This window comes from Enhydra lutris, unplaced genomic scaffold (genome assembly GCF_002288905.1).
Source record: "Enhydra lutris kenyoni isolate GAN:26980312 unplaced genomic scaffold, ASM228890v2 scaffoldscaffold20, whole genome shotgun sequence".
NCBI lineage: Eukaryota > Metazoa > Chordata > Mammalia > Carnivora > Mustelidae > Enhydra > Enhydra lutris.
The window spans coordinates 30,640,624-30,661,897 of record NW_019154104.1 but is presented as its reverse complement, the minus strand read 5'-3'; the positions used below and the strand labels follow the sequence as shown (position 1 = coordinate 30,661,897).

General features: G+C 51.9%; 1 protein-coding gene across 7 annotated transcripts in view; it reads right to left on the bottom strand.

Moving 5' to 3' along the window:
- Positions 1-20,832, bottom strand: part of LOC111148624 (protein phosphatase 2 regulatory subunit B'gamma) — a 123,849-nt gene extending 103,017 nt beyond the window's left edge. For 6 of the 7 annotated variants that reach the window (XM_022505353.1, XM_022505357.1, XM_022505355.1 and 3 more), the window contains exons 1-3: positions 20,738-20,832; positions 19,819-19,884; positions 6,634-6,796 (exon numbers count right to left, since the gene is read on the bottom strand). In XM_022505353.1, the coding sequence (XP_022361061.1) occupies positions 6,634-6,796; positions 19,819-19,884; positions 20,738-20,764 (256 nt within the window). In that variant the 5' untranslated portion in view covers positions 20,765-20,832. Of the gene's footprint in view, positions 1-6,633; positions 6,797-19,818; positions 19,885-20,737 lie in introns of those variants that run through there. The other variant, XM_022505363.1, reaches the window with a different exon arrangement.
- Between the last annotated feature and the right edge of the window lie 442 nt (positions 20,833-21,274).

Sequence of the window (21,274 nt, the reverse complement as noted above, 5' to 3'; positions counted from 1 at the left end):
CTCTGCACCTGCGTGTCCGTGGACGGACGGATGGGCACACACCGTGGTCCAGCCACACCCCGGAGTAGTGCTAAGCCTTAAAAAGGAAGACGTCCTGTCACCGGCTACAACACAGGTGATCCTTGAGAACACAAAGCTAAGAGAGAGAGAAGCCAGAGCCAGCAGGACACATTCTGGATGATTCCCCCTCCTGGAGGAGTCGAAATCACAGAGACAGAAAGGAGAACGGCAGTTGCGGGGGAGGGGGAGGGCGAGGGGAGGCGCGTACAGACGGTGGTGATGGGCGCAGGGCACTGAGAATGTACTCGCTGTCGCTGAAACGGACACTGATGCGTGGTTAGAATGAAAAGTACTGCTCGATGTGTATTTTACCACATTATAAAAAAGATGAAGAAGAGCGGAGAGGAAAGCCAGGTGTCTAGGGCCACGAGGGGCTGGACAGAGGCTGGGACCATCCGAGACACAGCGCGTGTATGCAGTCGCGAGTGGGACGTGGGGTGTGGTGAGAAATCAAGGAGAGGTGTGCACAGGGCCTGAGCCCAACATCAAATGTGAGACTACAGCTAGTTGGAGGCAAACTCTCAAGTTCTGCCCTGAGGCGGCTGGCAGAGGCCAGAGACAGACTGTCCCTTGCAGTAAAAGCCACCTCTGTGGCTGCAGGAGAGCAGAGAGGATAGTGTCACAGAAGGGCCGGGCTGGCTGACACAGCACCAGCTCTCGCTCATGCACACGGAGGGCCCTGGCGGCGGCTCTGTTGCCCAGCTGCTGAGAACCGAGCCAAGAGGAGCCTGAGTTGGAAGAGCGTGGGGGATCTGGGTCTGGGGCCGCCTCTGGTCACTGTCATTGTCCTGACCGCCTCCCCCTGCTCTGGACAACCCAGACGATCAGTGAGTACTTGCTGTACCCCGGCACCTGCCTCACCACGCCCGGGGCCATCTCCTCTGTTGCCCTGGGCAGCCAGGAGCAGACACAGAGACCCAAGCACGGGGCAGAAGACAGGACTGCTGAGAGCAGTCTCTCGGCCTGCCGGAATTAGGACAGGCGCTCTAGAAACTTCTCACACTGCACCGTTACAATTCTGCAACTAAAGGCCAAGAGGCGAAGCTCCTTTAAACTCATGCACAGTTTGTCTCCAGGCAGGAAATGACCTGTGTGTGTGGCCAAACTTCCAACGGTATCAGAAAACAAATTGCTCTGAAAAAGGTTGAAGTCTTGTATTATCACAAAACCAGGGCCATGTAAATTCTCCCAACAATAACGCAGCAACTTCTTTCACAAAATCCCAAGTGCTTAGCAACTCCAACTTGCTGTCCCAAGGTCTCTGGTTCACTGCTGTTTGTCCTCATTGCTCCCTCATGACCTGACTTCTCCCGGGCTCTTCTTTCCCACAAGAACCGCAGACTAGCCGCAGGCCGCACGTCACCCAGGACATCTCCCTTCGTTTGGCATCGACCAAACATGGTGTGCACAGGGACTCATTCAGGGAATTCTCTGAGTGAAACGGGCCCAAAGACTATACTCAGCCTCCCTGCTAACTGGATGAAAATAGGAAATGCTACTTTGCACTTAACAGATGACTCAGATTTTAAATAACCCCAGTGTGGCAAAGGTGCGATGGGACAGGCATCTCATCCAGTCAGGGGGGCGTGTACAGTGCCACCTCCCGGGACAGCACCTGGGCAGTCTCTACAAAGGGATTTTGAAAACACACAGGCTCTGGCCCAGTACTTCCCTCCTCTGAGTCCAGCTTAAGGAACCGTTCAAAGACACGAACAAAGGCAAAATATTTACATTACAGCACGATCTATCACAGCTGAAAACCAAGGACCGTCACAGAACGGAGTGACACGGTTGTTTGAAAAACCCTGCTTCTGTTTCCACTCAAGTCAGAAACAACACACACACGCCTGCTTGTACCACTGCCTACGACATCTTACTGGAATTTTCACTCAATTCAGGGGGAAGACACTGGCAGGATTCTCAGAACGAGGGCATGAGGTTATCGTTACGTGCAGATCTCATTAGACACCTGCGACGTCCGAAAGAACCAACTGAAAACTACCGTCAACAGCAAGATAACTCAGTGGGAAAGCAGGATGCAAAAGCGAGACACAGAAATTAGCCGCCTTCGTATAAATGATCAGCTACTCAGAAGACACAAGAGCAACCACAGTAAGAGTATCAGGGCATAAAACTTAGTAAGAATTGTGCAAAACCCACATGATGGATACTTTAAGAACATCCTGAAGGAAACGAAGTGGACTTGGCACAGCCCACTCTTAGGCCAGAGGACACAAACAATTCTAAAGATGCCAACCGCCCCCCGCCCTGGACATTTAACACATGTGACGGATCCTGATAAAAACACTACGACTTTTCTGCAATGAAAGGAGTCACTTCAAAGTTCCTACTGTTTGTGATGGTATCAGTATTATTGCTGTGAATTATTTTAATAGGATATAGCAATGATTCTGTCAATGATCTTCAAAACCAAGATTTTCAGTGTAAAAGAGAAAAAACTGAAGACTCAAGAAACACGTGAAAACACCATGATGTTAAGGCTGAACTGAAAACGTCAATATGAACGTAGCATTCATACGTATATAGATTCATATCCCACCTCCCTCCGTCGACAACACCTAAAAGCATCATTGGTCCGATAGCAACAAGCACCCCTACTCCTCTCCCCAGATTTTGGTCTCTAAAGTCAGTCCTCACTGAAAGGAATCGGGGCTCTCTGAAAGTGGCCGATTCTAAGTCTGGGGCAAAGAAGGTACCAAATGAGACTGGGGAACATCTTACTGTGTCAGAAATCAAGGAATCAAAAATAAATGTGTCCCTGTCAAAAAATACACACGTGTCAACCCAAAGAATACCCAGTGGTTAAAATTTTGTATCCCTACATCATAAGAATAATGATTTTAGCAAGCTGAAGCACGCTGAAATCAAATAAAAATACCCAAGTCCATACCGCTATTCAAAAAAAAGAAAAGAAAAGAAAAGAAAATCAGAAAAACCTTTCGTTTCCACCATCTGAGGGAAAGTGTAAGTAAAAGGCAGAGCGTCAAGCCTATCCTGACGTTCAGGAGGAGCCGTATGTCAAGCCAAGTGTCCCCAGCCGGTGAGAAACAGCTCTGCTGTCGGAAGAACTCCAGCTTAACTGATGACTCTCTACAAGGCTGCTGAGTCAAGTGAAGGCTCCGCTGTGGGTACTCGGTGCTGGCGTGGAGCTGGTGGGGACAGGCCAGCAGGAGGCCGCAGCCTACCTTGCAGATCACTACCCGTGCTTTTAGCCAGCCCAGCTGCAGAGGGAAGGGTCAGGGTCTGATGGAGAGATCAATCCACCACCATCACCCTAAGAGTCCCTTCCACTGGATGAATATCCTGCACTAATGTCTCCTGGGTTCTACAGCACCATGTCTGATGTACTCCACCCAGAAAAGGTTTCTATTTTCTGGAACCACAGGGAATAAGCAGGACATTTTTTAAAAAAATATTTTATTTATTTATTTGACAGAGGTCACAAGTAGGCAGAGAGGGAGGCAGAGAGAGAGAGGGGGAAGGAGGCTCCCCACCGAGCAGAGAGCCTGATGCGGGGCTCGATCCCAGGACCCTGGGATCATGACCTGAGCTGAAGGTAGAGGCTTTAACCCACTGAGCCACCCAGATGCCCCTAAGCAGGATGTTTTATGGGACAACTGGCTTGACTAATTTAACAAGTTGTAAGAAACTCGTGCTGTGATTTACAACATGCCCAGACTGCCAATGGCATCTGGCAGAAACAGCAAAAATAAATCCCTGCAGAAAAAGATTCTTTCTTTCTTTTTTTTTTAAGATTTAATTTATTTATTTGAGAGACAGAGAGAGTGAGAGAGAGAGCATGAGAGAGGAGAGGGTCAGAGGGAGAAGCAGACTCCCCACTGAGCGGGGAGCCCGATGTGGGATCCGATTCCGGGACTTCGGGATTACGATCTGAGCCCAAGGCAGTTGCTTAACCAACTGAGCCACCCAGGCACCCAAAGATATTTTCGTTTTAGGTTTGGACTTATTTTAAATAGTTGACTACAATGACCAGCATACGGCAGAAAACAGGTACTCGAGGAAGGAAGACTGCATGAACAAAGTCTGGCAAGGATGATAACAACATTTGACGTAGACGGCGAAGCCGTGGTGTTTACGCCACCCACAGAGATGGAAGAACAGAAAAATAGGAAAAACTCATACTGCAGATGAAAAATGTAACTTCTGTAAATGAAAAAGGATGTCTGAGATGAAAAGCTCAACAAGGGGAGATCGGCCCATACAAGACAGACCTGCAGAGTCCCAGCAAGGTGACAGAAGTTAAGCGTGGTGTTCAGAGATTGTGAGAGCAACTCAGCAAGGTAATTTTATGTCCATTGGCTATAATAACACAAAACGATGAATTTTATATTTCATTGGTATAGTTATTTATTTTCACTGTATATTATGAAGGTATTCCTCCCATGAAGGGTTGAAAATTAAGAGAAAGAAAACTGGTCCTTCATCAGCCATAATGTAAGACCCTCTCATCGAAAATATAGCTTGGGAAGTCACAAAAAGCAGGAGAAACAGGGGAGGAATAAAAAGACAATAAATGGAAAAAGCCCAATACATGTTTGTTTAAAGCCAAAGGAAAAACAAGACGAATGCAGAAGCCATAAGGGCTGGGAGCCTTCCAGCCCCAAGGAAATAGAATTATCTGTGGGTGCACGATGAGTCCCGAAAAAGACGGACAATAAACAAAGCCACGTCTGGACACCCAGCAGGGGAGCAACGAAAGAGCAACGTTACAGACAAGAATCAAAACAGCGGTCAGAGTCACAGTCCCTTCAAACAATGACTTGGGTTTCTCGATGTGGAGGGAAGGCAAAGGCGATGAAATGGTCAGCTTCGGTGTTCTGAAGGAAAATAACGATTCAGGCCTCAGTGAACATCTCTCAGGAATGAGGGCAGAATAGAGATATTTTCTAGAGAAATAAAGAACGTGCCACCGCTAGACCCTCATTGAAGGAGATTCTACATGACGTCGTCGTCAGACAGAGGGAAAGTGGTCCCGGGAGGAGAGCCGGAGATGCAGGTGGGAATGACGAATGAACGGGTAAGCAGGGGTGAGTCCCCATCAGAGACTGACCGTGACCATGAGCCTGCGGCGCAGGAGTGTCAGGGGCTGGAGGGAAGACTCAGCAGAGGGTCTCAGAAGAGGGCAGTGCTAGCCTGTTCCGCGGTGGTGGTGGTGGTTGTTTGTAAGCGACCGGACTTCACGGCTTACAGAAGCGCTGGACGTGCAGTGCAGAGTTTCCCGGTCACCGGCCACCTGCTGCCCGTCATCAACTTTCTGCATTTGTTACAACTCATCAGCCAATACCGACACATCATTATAAATTAAATACCGCAGTTTCCGAGAGGTTGTGTTCGTGTGTACTCTACAGGTTTTGACAAATGCAAAATTCCACATATCTCCTAACCTGGTAGCATACAGAATGCGTCCACTGTCTTGAAAATCTCCTGTGCTCCGTCTACTCACCCCTCCCCAAGATGAGTTAGTATGCGTCTTATCAACTACGACACTCAATCCAACATAAGCCCGATTCATGCTCTGTAAACTGCAAGGACAGCGGGATTACCAGCAGGTGAGCGGCAGGAAATGCATCTGCGAATCCATCAACTGGTCCCTCCCCCTGCATTCTTTCCTCCGTCCTTCCCTTCATCCCTCCCCCTGCCTGGCTCGTCTGCACTGAACCCGCTACCTGGCCCTGGAAGGCACTGGAATACACCTGCATAGACGCACCTCCTGCTCTGGGTTCATACATCTTGCAAAAGACCCATTGTTAGTAACCGGAAGTATGCAAAATGTCTGGGGCTTCACTTATAAGGCTAGTCTTAATATCTTAGTCAACATAAAGGTTTTCAGAGGTTCGTGTTTGACTTTGGGGTCCTTACGCTATGTTCCTCGGTCTTACGTACTTCAACCTCCACATCTCCTGGGGAAGTACTTACAGGGACTGAACGCCCTCGGATGGAAAGAGGCAACGGTTCCATTTCAGGGGAAAGTCAAAGCAAAGGGCACCCTTTCCTGACTGATCTCAAATAGAAAACCCTTGGGCAATGTAAGCCCCAAATGAGTCATAAAGAGTAAGTCCACAAAAGACTATGGTTACAGTTCTCACTTCTCCAACCCCAGGAAAGCAGAGAGGCATTGCTATAGTTTCAAAACCTGTACCCTGGCAGTGGCTCCTTTCAGACTTGCTGGAGCTCACAGGTGACAAGTGCCATGGGGAGAATTACTTGAAGGGGACACCAGCCAGCCTGTGACGGTTCACATGGACAGATTTAAAGCCTCCCCTCTGCCTTTTCCAGGGTGTTACACATAGAACACAGTCGCGATTACATTTTTATCTCCGACGGCTCTGGAATCTGGAACATCAGTTGGGTCAATCAGGTTGTGGCATTTTAATTGAAAAAACAAAACAGAACAACACAAACCTCAATAAAGTGACCTGAACAGAAACTAAACACAGCCGAGGCAGGAGAAGCCAGTGAGCTACCCAGATATGACTCTGTCTCCCTACGTGGGCACGCTTGGACTTTTAAAAGACAAATAATAGAGATTACCTTTTAAAGACGGTAGTTTCTGAAGTTCTCTGTTATTGCTGGCGTTAAACCGGGAGGAATTTTGCCGCTTGTCTTTCTTCACTATGGGCTGAGGCACTGGTACTTTAATTTTACTAGACACTGTTGATGGGGTGGCCACAAGGCTGTTTTTCCTGCTGGAAATCTGTTTCCGAAATAAAAACAGAAACACATGCGTACCTCAAAGCGTTGTCTTTTACAGCACAGTTAAGAATCTGGAATATATATACGAGTCTTGCTCAGGGACGGTCCCTTCCACTCCACCGTAAACACCAGTCCTTAGAGTGGCTGGAGTCTGAGTGACCTCCCACTGCTAGTAATATTGGATTTCCAGGAATTCACAGACACACCTCATTTCTCACGTCTTCCTTCAAACTTTTTACTCTAAACATTTCCCATATAGGCTGACATATAGAGGCTGATGACTGTGACCCTCCAAAGACGTTCACGTCCAAATCCCTGGAACCTAAGAATACGCTTCCTTACTTGGCCAAAGGGACTCTGGAACGGTGATGAGGTAGGGATCCCGGACTGTCAGCATGGGCCCCGCGTCATCACACAGATCAAGACAAGACAAGACAAGGCAACACAAGCAGATGACAAAGCAGAGGTGAGAGCCTCAGAGAGACTGCTGGAAGCCAGGGCACTGGTTTGGAAGGCAGAGGAAGGGGTCATGAGCCAAGACGCGCAAGAGGCCTATGAAAGCTGGAAGAGGACCAGAAATGGATTCTCCTCCAGGGCTTCAAGGAAGAACTAGCCATGCTGCCATCCCGATTTTGGCCCCATTTTAGACGTCTGACCCCTGGGACTGTGAGATCATCAGTTTGTGGTCCTTTGCACAGCAGCCTGGGGATCTCACGGAGATACGTGTCTGAGGACACATGTCTGCCTCAGGAGGGGAGGGGAGCCTGCAAACACCGAAGCAGAGGTGGCGGGGGGCAGGGGGGCACGTGCAACAGACACCCGCACAGGCCCACGGGGCGAGGGCACCCAGGGAGCTCAGATGGGCCTGGCCCCTAGCGAGAGTCAACTGAGCGCTGACCGTCAAGATTCTCTGTGCAAACTGCTCACTCCTCCCACACTTCCAGTCCCCAAAAGAACGGAGTCTGTACATGCACATGTGCACTTCTGAAAAGCCTACCAAGTTCATCCTAGAAATACAAACCCGCCAAGCCCCTTCCAGTCACACTGAGCTAGGAGAGTAGACACGCCAGCTAAAGCCCCCAGCTATGTGCTCTCCTCCGGGAGTGGAATTTTTACTAAGAAGTCAGAAAAGCCTTATTTTTAAATAAGGTGCTTAGGACAACTTGGGAAGAGTTTTCCAAGATGCCAGACGCCCACATGCAGACAGGACTCTGAATCAGGAGCGAGGGCCTGGGCTCCCTCCCCTCCCACAGTCGGCAGCCTCTTCCTTGAAAGGGCTTTCCCGGATGTGGCCCTTGACACCTGTCTCTCCTTCCACCCGATTGGGAAAGCTGGGTCTTCTTCCTTAAAAACACTGTCCATTCCTTTCCTCCTCCCAGAATTCCCTAGAACCCCTAGTTTTCACTCCCCAGTCACAGATAGTGCCTCCTAGGCCAAGTCCCTGTTTTAAATGTTGTTACATGCACACGTCTACTAAAGTTGACATCTCCCTTCCACTTTCTACGACGCCAAACCCCGTGTACCACACATGCTGACCCCGAGGACAATGGGGCACGTGCGGCTCCCTCCCGGACAGGAGCGGAACCCCAGCTCCTGCAGCAAAGCTTGGAACACCAGCACCGGGCAACTGGCTAACTCATGAAATAAAGTTAACTCCACACGTATCCACAGCCCGTGTAGGACACACGCTGAGACGAGCCTTCGAACGTCTGACAGAGCAGAAAGTCATCCCCAAGACCTGCTGACTTGGAGCCCCTGGCCCCTCTGTGTGGGCCCTGCTGGCCTCCCTCCCCGAGAGCACTGTCCTTGGGGCAGGCAGAATGAGCTTCTAGAAAGAAGACCTGGTCCCATGACCCAGGCTAACCCACTGTAGCCACTTCTCAGGGCTCTCAGCCCACTGGCTTAATGGTGGTCTACAGAGCCCCATGCTCAGGTCACCAGCCCCTGCTCCGGTCACCAGCCCCTGCTCCAGCCGGGCCTGTGCCTTGGCCCCGCTTCCCCCCTGCCCACCCCGAGTGTGGCTTCCTGAGGCCTCTGTGTGGCGCATTCCACTCTGTGGACCGCTGCCTGACAGATGGGCTTGGCTACGAGGTGGCTGTCTCAACCTTCCCCCAAAGGGATGTCAGCTCCAGGAGGGCTTGGACACCCTGCTGGCATGTCCTGTGAGAGCGGGGGACTGCCCTGCACTGGGCAGGTCAGGGAGGCCCCTCTGAGGGCACACATGTGTGCTGGGGGAATAGCATTTGGGCAGGGCCACCGAGAGTGGGGGCTCGGCGTGACCACCCTCGCCGTAGACAGGCAGGCTCCAGGGGAGCCTGGGGGCCACAGGTGCTGGCAGAGCCCACCAGCCGGGTCAGAGTTTGACCTTGACCTGGCCAGCACCTGGAAGCCGTGCAGGGGGACCTGAGCAGGGTGAGGGTGCGAATCCATCCTCCTGTTCAAAAGGCGCCTCAGGCTGCAGTGCGGACTGCGGATGGCAGGGGAGGGGACGGTCTCCGCTGCCAGTCCGACCGCACACTGCACCAGCGGACGGCAGGTGCATGGGTGACAAGGAGCGCCGGTGGGGGGCACGGAGAACCAGCAGGCGGCAGCTGGCGGCCCCAGTCACTGTGGTGGGAAGGAGAAAGGGGCTGAGAAGCCGGGTCATGAGCACCCTGGGTCCGAGCGGAAGACATGGTGACGCCCTTCCTCACTCCTCCACGACGCTCTCTTCTTCCTGCGGACCAGGGCCTCAGTGCTGTCCTGGCCGCCGCCTGGCCGCCCTCAGCTGCCTTCTCTGCCCGCGCAGGGCCCGGTGGTGCGGCTGTGTGACTGGCTCTCAGACACCCCGTGTGAGCCGGACGTGAACTTGGAAGTTACCCGTCTACACAGTCACTGAAGTCACTGATGAGGGAGACCGCCCCGCGGGGAGCAGCGTGGCAGAGGTGGAGGAGGAGGGCGCCGAGGAGGAGGACGAGGCTGAGGGAAGAGTGTTTCAGGAAGCAGGTCAACCCATCCGACGGCCCTGAAAGCTCAAGTCTGTGGACCTGGACTCGTCATCCTGGGGCCGGCGGAGGCTGCTGAGGGCAGTGAGGCAGCAGCAGAGCCCACTGGGCTGAGGCCAATCTGGGGAGGCCTGGGGTGTCCATAACAGCTTTGGGAAGGTGGAGCGAAGAGCAGTGTCAGGGCAAACAGCAGTGCCATAGCAGGGACCTCGGGACTGTCTGGAAGGCGAGGGGCTTGATCGTGCCACGTGCCTACGGGGAGGGCACCGAGGGGAGGCGTGGCTGAGGGACAGATGCACCAGGAGCCGATCTGGGCTCCGGTGTGCAGTGACAACAGAATAGAGGGCAGACGGGACAGGACAGAATGGCTGTCCGTCTGACGCCCTCCCTGGGGTATGCAGACATACGCAGTCACCCACAAGACGCACTCGGAAGGGAGGCGAGGCCCAAGGAGATGAAGAGGCCCGAAGGGGTCCTGGAGCAGCAGAGCAAGACAGGGGCCTGGAGAAATGGAGACGCTCTGAACACCTCCTTCTCCTCAGGGCCAAGTACCAGCAGCCAATGGGCCATGAAGGGGTCGGCGCCCCGAGGGAGCACTGCCCACACAGAACTGCCCATGTTCCCCGACAGTCTCTGCGACCCCCCAGCCCAAGCGTGGCCAGCCGCTGTCCTGAGCCCGAACCAGGGCGGGCGCCTGGAGCAGCTGTCGCGCCGGCAGGGCCATCTCCCGGGCTCGTGCGGGGAGCCGTGTAGCCAGACTGGGACCTCGCTCAGTCCCTGGACTTCGGACACCACCTCCCTCGTGTCTGCCATCCAAGCAGCTATACCCTCCCAACATCTTCCAAAATTCTCCCCTTCTGCAGTCGTATGATGAGCACCGCCAGGGGCCAGAGACCACGAGACCCAGAGCCTGAGAAGCCGATGCGCATGCCTTGAGACAGCTTTTGAAAGAAAGTTCATCTGAAGAACACAATACTGGAATAAAGACAGCCCCAGAGTTACGAGCCAAGACTACTCCGTGGGGAACACTCTTCAGCAGGTGATGTCGGGACAAGCCTATGGCTGGGGACAGTCAGGCCGAGTGTACATGAGGGCGAAAAAGGTGGTCTCCCAAGAAACCAGGCTGTCTAGGAGACACTAAGGCTGCTATGTTGGGGCGGCCCCTCCGAGCAAAGCTCTCTGCACTGTGGCCCTTCTGGGCGCGAGGCTGCCTGAGCTCGGGGTATGCAGGCGCTGGGCAGCTGACGGGCTTGCTGCCAGGGCCCCCGGTTCCGATTCTCGCCCCTCTACTTCCTGCACAGCACCGCAGGGATCTTTTGTAGTACGTGGTCAGATCACCCCCTCTCCCTACTCAAACCAGCTCAATGGTTTCCCACCACCTTAAGAATGAAAACCCCAAATCCCGCCAAGGGCCGCTGACAAGATCCTACTGGACCTTCCCTGCCTGCACCCCGCCTCTCTGACTTTATCCCTTCCGCTCAAGCCACCCTCGTCCGTCTGCAGCCGGACTGGCCTTCCTTCCAGCACACACCCAAGCTCACTCCCGCCTTCGGGCCTCTGCACCGTCTGCTTCCTCTGGCTGGAATGCCCCCCTCCCCCAGATCTCGGCACCATAGCCTCCCACTTCCCGTTCGGGTGGCAACTTCAACATCCTCTCCTCGGTGAGACCAACCTGGGCCACCTGAAGCAGGCTCTGGAAACGTGTGAGCAGCTTCGACATCGCAGTGACCAGAGGGCGCTCCCGGTGTGGACAGCCCCAGGGCCACGGCTCTGCAGGGTGAGAAACCAAACTTCACACGCTACCAGCGCCCCTTGTACCCACCAGCACCCCTGGGCCCACCCACCAGCACCCCTGGCACTGTCTGAAAGCCAACAGGGCCCTGCTGTGTGTCCCGCGCTGCCCCCCTAGCACCCACGAGGGTCCTCAGTGCTTTGGACGGTCTCAGAGTGTGCCTGTGGGGGTGACCGTGAATGAGTCACTTGGGGAAAGCCCATGATGGGGAAAGCATGGCCTACAGGGAAGAAAATGACTTGGGGAGAAAGAAGGGTCACCCCTGTGATGGACAGGGCACCGCCCTCCAGGGCCTGACCTCTGCCACGCCAGACCTCTTCCTGTAAGAACTGGGCCACGGAGCTAGGCAGCAGAGCTGGGGAGACGACAGCTTCACTCCCAAGAGTGTGGGTCAGGGGCAGTGAGAACAGGGATTTTTGTACTGTTTTATTTTTTAACCACGTGTGTTTCGACCGCCAGAACAGATAAAGAGAAAACGTCTGAAAAGGAAGACAGGAGGGGCGTTGTGTCCCTGGGTCTCCCAGGGCCCACTCCCTCGGGAGACCCCGTGGCCTTGTCCGCACACTGGCGGCTGCTCCTCACAACAGAGGCCACTCCTGGTCTGGGGCGAGCAGGGCCTCCTCCTTCTAGCCCCTCACTTCCCTTCTCCTCCACTGTCCCCTTTTCCCCTAATTGCATCCACTTCCTTCTAAATTTGGTATTTTGTATTAAGAGCAATAGATGATGGAGTTAAAGGAAGGGACACACACCTGAACGGGCATTACTTTGGAAGCTACTGCCCGGGTCATAGGCCCCTCTGCCCCTCAGAGCGGTCTGTGAAATGGGAGGTGGTCTTCAGCTGCTGTCCGGTGGGGGGCTAGCCACCAGCCACATGCGGCTCCCAAGCCCTTGAAATGTGGCTTGCATAACTGAGGAGCTGAATTCTTAAATTTAATTTGATTTCCACGCATTTCAAGGGCCACAGGTGGCTCATGGCTAGCATCCTGCCGGCATTCCGGCATTCCCACTGGGCAAGAACAGCACGAGCTCAGACCTACTACCCCTTCAGAGCCATGCTGAATCTCGTCTTAATAAAATATTTAAGATGAAGGAAATCCGGTGTCCTCGAACTAATTACCCCCCACCCGCCCTCGCCCCTGCACCCCCACCCCCCATTTGGTTCTAGCCTTGTCCTCTCACTCCCCCAGGTGGAGAAAACGCAGATGAGAGCACGGCTCGGATTTGGATCTGGGCAGCAGGCTTCCCTGCAGTGGTCCTTCCCAAACCAGACCAGAAGCAGGGCCCCGCCAGGTCTTGGCTGAGCACAACATACGGACGGGAAGGTGTGAGATCATGACCTATAACGTCGTGCCAAACCAGACGCCAACGAGCCCTGACCTTGGCAGGCACCCGATGTTTTAAGGCAAAGCTGGAGCTTTTTTATAGCTGAAATCTTTCACATGAATCTTCCCTGTGACTTGGGGAAATATCACTGTGATTCATGCCGGTGGCAGACTGACTCACGCGGCAGAAGCAGGTGGAAAGCTCCCCACCCTGACACGGGAGGCTGAAGGCTTGCACTCACAGCGCGATTGCTCTAACGGCGGGGGGACTCTGGGCTTCTTCCGTGAACAAGAACACTAAATTATTTCATGTAATTCATTGAACTCTTTCTAGAATTATGGATCGTGTAACGGAGCTTTTCCTAAAGAGGGACGGAGTGCTGACTGCTCCCGTCTGTGACACACACCCTAGGTCTTTCTGGGGCTCCAATTTCATGGTGACCCTGTGTTTGCTTAGATGCTTTAAAGCACTATTTCCTCCGGTTGGGGTCTTCACGAGAAATGTGCTCCTTCTCGACCCTTGTCTTCAGCAGCTGCACGGTGTGATGGATGGGGGGGGCCAAGTTACTCCCAAGTCTACCGAACGCCCATGAACAACAGGTGGGACACTTTGTGAATAACAGAAATGGTCGACACTTCATTTCTTAAGACGTGAGGACCACATTCTTTTTATCTTCCCCAGTGCTTGTACAGAACAAGATGGTCAAAACAAAACTTTCTACTATGTATATAAAATTTATAAAATATTTAAAAAAATATACATCACCCTTAAACAACACGGGTTTGAACTGCGTGGGCCCAATTCTTTTTCAATAAATACACTACAGTAAAATGCATTTTGTGTTCTGATTTTCTTAGCATTTTCTTTTCTCTGGCTTGCCTTATCGTAAGAAGACCATGAACGGTAACTGTACCATACCGAGTATGCGTTAACAGGCTGTTTTTATGATCAGTAAGGCTACCCGCCAACAGAGGGCTACTAGGAGTTAAGTTTTGGGGGAGTCAATAGTTATACAACAGATTCTTCGCTCTGTGTGTGTGTGTTGGGAGGGACTGGCACCCCCAATCCCCATGTTGTCCAAGGGCCAACTGTATGTGTATGTTCTACCGAGAAAAACTCCCAAAATAAACTCAAAACGAAAAATATAAAGCACTGAAGATCATATTGGAAGCCTTATATTTAAAGGGAAATCCTGTTTTGAACTGCTTCCATTAAAATAAGATCTTACGACACTGTACATCTTACCACTGACCTCCGGCGCAAAGCAAAAGCAAAACCAAAACCCTCTTCTAAAACTTTCACAGGAGGGGCGCTTGGGTGGCTCAGTTTGGTTAAGCAACTGCCTTCAGCTTAGGTCATGATCCTGGAGTCCCAGGACTGAGTCCTGCATCAGGCTCCCTGCTCAGCAGAGAGTCTGCTTCTCCCTCTGACTTCTCCCCTCTCATGTGCTCGCTTGCTCTCAAATAAATAAAATTAAAAAAAAAAAAACAACTTTCATAGGCATTAGAAAAAGACCCAAGTACCATAATCTTCCGTTTTAGCCCACTGCTATTCATTTGACAAAAACCTCTGCATCAGAATTTCCTTAGAGGATCAAAAGATAAAGAAACAAGATTTTTCCCCCCTTCTAATTTAGCATATCAGAACCCCCAGCAAGCTAATTGATTTGAAGCTCCCCTTCCTCCTGAGCACTTTTAAAATCCACCAACAAACACTTCTGGCCTCCAGGTCCTCACATACGTGGCAAACGCCAAGAAGAATCAAGTTAAATTGTTGTCCTCAAGTACTTATCTAGTTAGGGAGGCGAATCAAGGTAAATAAAAGTCATCCAAGGCAGTATAAATGGTAAATAACCGATTGAGCCAATAACTGCTTTCAAATTTAAAAGACAGAAAAAATAGGGGCCAAAACGGTGAGAAAAGCTTCCCTTAAATTTCAGAGTAAGTGACCCTGACTTTGAGCTAAGGAGACGAAGGGACTAAGATGGGCGGTGAAGAGCACGGGGTAGGGCACGTCGCAAAGCGAGGTCTGGGGACCCCAAGAGGGGGGTTCCTGCAGGCACTTTCTGGGGTCCCTGCTTTTACGATAACACGAAACCATGATTCACCTTTATAATCATCATCAGGTCAATTTTTCACAGGCTACAAAGCACAGGGTATCAAAACAGACTGAACGCAGGAGCAGACTCAAGGAGCCAGCGAGCTTCTACTAATCCAGACATTAATTTGCAAAAACATGGTGCAATGCCATTTTTCTCAGTGCATTTCTGTGAATAGTTATTTCTTGTAAAAACATCCTACTTACGTTAACATGCATTGCGTGTGTTACTATAAGATGAATTAAGGAATGTTTAAAAAATTTGTTTTAATTTCTAGCAGGAAAATTATCAGCTAAAGCCGACCTAAATAAAAGCTCTTTGGGACCCTGATTTTTAAGAGCATGAAGGGGTGCTGAGGCTCCTTTGGTCTGAACCCTGCTAGGGGAGAAGTATGTATCAGGCATGATTTGCAAGTGGATGTACATACTTCGTGGAAGAGTCTTTCAAAGCAGGGGTCTCACCAGGGGCCGTTTTGCCCTGTAGGAGACATCTGGCAACGTCTGGAGACCCTGCTGGCTGTCAGAACAGGAGAGGGGTGCAGTCACTGCTGTCTAGTGGGGAGGGCCGGGTGCTGGCAAGCATCCCCCAGCACACAGGGCAGCACTGCGGGGAAGCATCTGGTCTACCCATCAATGGCACGGAAGGTGGGGCGCCTGCTCAGGGCAGTGGGTCTCACCTGGGAGGAGGCACTGGGGAGCTGCCAAGCACATGGTCACATGCAGGAGCAGTGAGCCCTGGGGAGAGACAGGAAGCTCTCAAAACCTGCTCCTAACTCATGCCCTCCCACCCACAGCTGGCTAGCCCCTCTGCAGAGCCCCCATCCTTCTGGAACACCAGGGTTCTAAGCAAAGATGATGCAGACTGGCTGGGAAAGTGGGCCAAGACATGGTGATCAAAAGCAGGGAATTCCACTTCTGTGTAACAGACACTTAGAAATTAAAAAAAAAAAAAATTATATATATATATATATATATATATATATATATATATATATATATATAAAGTGCTGGTCCTCTGGGTCCTCTCTGAGTGTCGCTGGGGTCCCGTTTAGGGTTGTGTGGGGGGGGAAAAAGTGGGGAGAGAATGATGGGCAGTGTGGCAGAGGCGGCCCCTAGTGACAGCATGAGCTCAGAATTCAGCCTGCAGACAGTGGCTTTGGTGTTTTGGGGGAGGGGAGTCGGGGACTCTCCCCTTAGGAGGTGATAATCACAGCTGTCTCCCTAGGAAACACACCTGCCAACAGACCACTTCCACTGTCCTCCAACACTCAGGTTAAAATTCCTGCTACACAGCCAAGTGACTAGAAAGTCAGATTTTCTTAAGAAGATACTTTCCACCAAAATGTTGTTTCTGTTACCAGATAATGGGGGTTATTATAAGATGAAATCATGTTTTTTGAAATTTCCAGTTTACTTTATCAAACAGGACTCCGCCAGCCATACCTGTGGGACCTCAGCAAGCCTGGCTCCCCATCTCTGCAACGCTGAGGTGGGTTGCCTGGGATGTAAAGGGACAGATTATAGAGACAAAAACATTATGGCTAAGGGCAGAAGATGTCAAACGAGCTAACGAGCTGGAGAGGACCCTTCAGCTTTCTTTCCAGGAAGAGGTATTACGTCAGAGTTGCCGTAGACACTTCCAGACCAAACTACGCTGAAGCGGGACAGGTAACATACGTGACCAGAGAACAGCGCTCAAAACAACCTTTAATGTGCTTGAAACAAATCACTTTACAGAGAGCATTAACACTTTTAAAAACATAACTTTGGATGCAATATACAAATTAAAACAGCTACTATAAAAAACACCACAGAATGGTCTCGTCTTCCAGAATGGACTTTAGAAATCTCTGAGCGATCGATGAAGATTCTAAATATTCTTCAAGGGGGCCTAGATATGTTTGCACAGCTTTGAACATGACACCAAGGACAGATGCTCAGCGCGGAGTTCCCTCTGTCAGTGTCCTGAGCACCCAGGAGCCCACCTGTGGCCTCACTCCTTAAGTGTGCCATGAAATAAACCTGTAAGTACTGGGCAGAAACTTTAGTTTTGAGTGTATAAATTAAAACATCCTATTTGAAAGAGAATAAAACACACAAAAATGTACCAATACACATCATTCGAGAAGAAATTTCTAGAAAAACGTGCCCAGCAGCAGTTATGACCTTTACTGCTATTTTGTTACTTGGAAGATGTATTTTGCCATACATCTCGCAGGGAAAACGTTTTTCAAGAGGGGTCATGTCTAATCTGTCCTATCGAGTTAAAAATGGCCAAATCTGAAACTCTCCATTGTTTTTAGAGGTGAGGAAACAGGGCCACGGAAGCTAGGTGACATCACTTAGGGCACTCAGGAGTCAGCATTTTTACTCCCCAGGTTAAAATATGTTCCCCTACACCACTCTATCCTTTACCACAGAACTTTGTCTTCCTAAACACCCCCGTACCATGAAATGTTCCTTTGTTCTAATGGAAAAGTGTTCTGCAGCATAAGCCACTTGGTGCCTCTGTTTTCCGTGAGGCTGGGTCACAGCCAGCCAGGATTTGAGTGTAAGGACCTTTTCCAGTCTTGAAGTGGTGTGTTAAGTCAACCAACCACGGGCCAAGTTCTTTTTAATGTGTTCTCTGTTGAGATGATTTCCCAAGCCTGGTTACTCTGCCCTGGGCGGACCCCTGTTCTGCACGTCCCTCAGGCTGGGACGGTCCCGGATGGGGGAAAAGCCCCCCCCCCCCACCAGGTGAGTTCACAGGCTGACCCGAGCGAGAACCGGCTGTGAAGGTGATGGGACACTGAACAGGTCTGAAAGCAGCACAAGAAAAGCAGTCCTATTTGAACGGTTCAGGTCAAAAACATTCAAGTTCAGAGGAACGTTGACAGGAGAGGGAAAAAGTGCGCAATGAGGGTCTTGTGCCCGCGAGCGGGTCAACCTTATTTGCAAGTGGGTGGAACCAGAGGTGAAGAAGCGAGATGAAGACTGAGAAGGGAACCGACATTGAACAAATTCAGGCTCAACCCAAAGTTCAAATGAACTGAAGTGCCTCAATTTGTACTCCTGCAAAAACAACGTACACAGTCATGTGCCCACTGTCCTGCTTAATGGGCCTTGTTGCCTCTGGTATCCTTATGAGGAAGCAGTGACGGGCCCACCATTTCAGTATTTTTCGGTGGTAATTTCAAGCTCTGTAGCTCCAGCTCTTAGACAGTAGCTCTAGAAAAAATACAAAAAGACAAGTGGGGCATCACACTCAGGCACTGGGGGGGGCACACCTCAAGAGTCTTAAGCAGCTGACAATCTAGGAACCCAAACCACCTTAAAGACACGCACTGTAGGTACTAGCGGGTTTGTGATCTTTAAGTGAACAGATGGACTTTCCAGGTTCAAATTTAATGTTATCCATCCTTCAAGTAAGGTTCTTTCTGCTAAAATGGGAATAAATGAACCAGACCACTGATATTCTTTGTCACACTAACGGTGAGAGGAGACAGGTGTGTGACCGAGGAAGGTTCGGGGGAGTACTGGAAGCCTTAGCAGCTTTAATGAAACACCTGTAAACAAAAGGAAAGAAAACGCATACTACCCTTGCAAAGGGACTAAATTTCACTTAAATTGATTTAGTCAAAAAACTGACTCGGAAGGAAGCAAGTCAAAAACAAGAATGTCACCGTAAAACGTGATTATCTGGTATAAAGACAGGGCAGAGAAGGACTGGCACCAATAATTCCCAACTACTGATATTTAAGGAACCTTTGGATCTCTTTTTGCTTCGGGGAGGGTGACAGATTTGCTGGAACCAACCACCTGCTAAAGAGAAGGGAGGCTTAGAATGCACCAAATGATAAGGAAAAGATACCACTCCCCAGGGCTTTAAAAAAAAAAAAAAAAAAAAGGCTACTGCCTATAATCACCAGTTAACTGTGTTTCCCCAGATGACATGGAACTCATTCTAATTCGACTTACAGGAAGGGGGTCTGACACTGGAAATTAATGTCATCTGTGATAAGCCCAGGGACCTGGGTGATCTAGCTCTGGAGAACGTGAAACTACAAGCAAAGCCGCTTCTTGGCTGCCAGTGATACGAAAGGGCTTCCTAGCTCAGCCTGGGTCCAGACAGCTCCTGGATCCCTGAGGGGCTCTAGTTCAACAACTGCTCCCAATGAAGAAGAGGCCAAGTGCTAGCACCTGTGTGCCCAGGAACGCCATCAACCCCACCAGGGAGACATCGTCCTCACTGAGTATTCCCGCTGCTCTTTGGTGAGTCCACAGTGGAGAAGCAAAAGGGAGGACTGGCCAATGCAGAGAGAGAGAACAAGTGACAGATGACAGATGATCGTATTCAAGTACCCAAACTAACTCAACTGAGAGGTACCAACCCATGCCACTAAGGAAAGAGGCTCTGGGCATCAGACATCAGCAGAGCACAAAGACCGCACCAGGGAATTAAAGGTGAGAGGAGGAGGAGCCAGAGGGACAGATCTGACCTGGTGGCTGACTTGCAAAGGAAGGAAGGGGAGGAGGATCTGAAAGCTACAAGCATGAACGATGGTTGGGAAACCAGTCTCTGCAGGAGGGCGGCTGCATCTGAGGTGGGGGGTCATAAACTTAAAAATACCAGTTGCACAGACACAACTTCCATAAACCCATCCGTATTTTTCCAGACTAAAATAACGAAAACCGAAAGAACTAAAATTTCAGTTTATAAAGGAGACTTGCAGACAATCTCGTGCAGGGAAACATTCTAGAAGAGCCTGGTTTTCACCACGCTGTGCTGCCCGTAGTTAAAAGGAGTTCATGAAAAAACGGAAAGGGAATATTTGAGAGCGTTACCTCTGAGTCTATTATGTCTTGTCCTTCTTTTGAACTTTTTCCACTTTTCCCTGCTTTTGGTGATTCCTGGGAAACATCAAGCAAATCAATTAGGCTTCTCAGTTTTTAGACGGCTAAGCATCAGATAAACCAAAATGCAGTCTTAAAACGGATTTACACAATTTACCCGGAACTTCGGATAATCTTAAGCAATACCATCAAGAAATTCTGCCTCCCGTTATATAGAGACCCAACACTGAGCTGCGACACCCCCGCCCCCAAATCCAGATCCTCCTTGTTTTCTGGATCTGTGTTTGGCGTTGAAAACTTGGAGAAGCAGATGAACCCACATTTACGGTGCTCGGGGCATTCTGATGGGTCCACATCACATCCCTTTCTGGCCTCCCACCGTAAACCCCGCGAGCCGGGATTTCTGGGGCGGCTTGGAGACGCTACGGAGCTCCACCTGGAGCAAAAACGTACCCCCCACCACCCCCAAATGCAACGCAGCACAGTCACAGCCAACACCGCCGCCACCTGGGATAAGAATAGTATTTCAGAGCCCCAGAGCGTACCCAGGAGAGCAGACAATCCTTCGCCAGCGTGAGGGGGGGTCCCTCCAGGTGGCTGCAGCCCCCCACCCCTCCAGCCCCTGCCCAGGTGTCTGCGAGGCCGGGTCAACCACCTCCGCCACCGCACCTGCCCCCTCACGCCCACCGCGCGCACCGCCCGGGGGCAGGCGCCCCCGCCGCCCCCACCGCGGCCGCGCCCCCGCACGCCGGCCTGGGCCCCGGCGCCCCCAGCCCCCGCCCGGCGCTCCTGCGCCCTCGGGATCCTGGAGCTCGCCGCTCCCCACTCCGGAGCAGTTCTCCGCCCGCCCTCCTCGCGGCCCCTTCCCTTCCCCGCCCCGGCCCGTCGGGCGGTTCGGACCCGGACTCACTTTCTCCTTCTTGTTTTTATTCGGCATGGCTGGTGCGGACAGCCACCGCCTGTCCCCCGGAGCAGCAGCAGGGCCCCGCCCCGGCCGTCGCGACCCCCGGCCGCCGCCGCCGCCGCCGCCGCCGCCCGGGGACTGAGTCGCTCGCTTGCTCGCACTTCCCCTTTTCCAGGCTCCCACAGGCTGCGGCAGCCGCGGCGGCGGCGGCGGCGGCGGCGGCGTCTCTCCGCCCCTCCCCCGGCCCGCCCCTCCCCGCCCCTCCCCCAGGCCCCCGGCCCCCGGCCCGCCCCGCCGCCTCCGCCCCGGCCCCGCCCCGCTGGCCTCCAGGCGCCCTGCCATTGGCCGAGGCGCCCTCACGTGCCCTAACGCTCTCCGCCGCGGCCCCGCCCCCGCGCGCGGTTCCGGTTCTCCCTTTTCCTCCACCCCCGCCCCCAAGCAGGGCTCCAGCTCCCGGGGCCTCCTCAGCTGGGCCTCCTGAGCGGCGCCGGTGCGCTGGCGGCAGCGAGGGCTGGCCGGGAGAGACGCGCCCAGTCTCGGAAG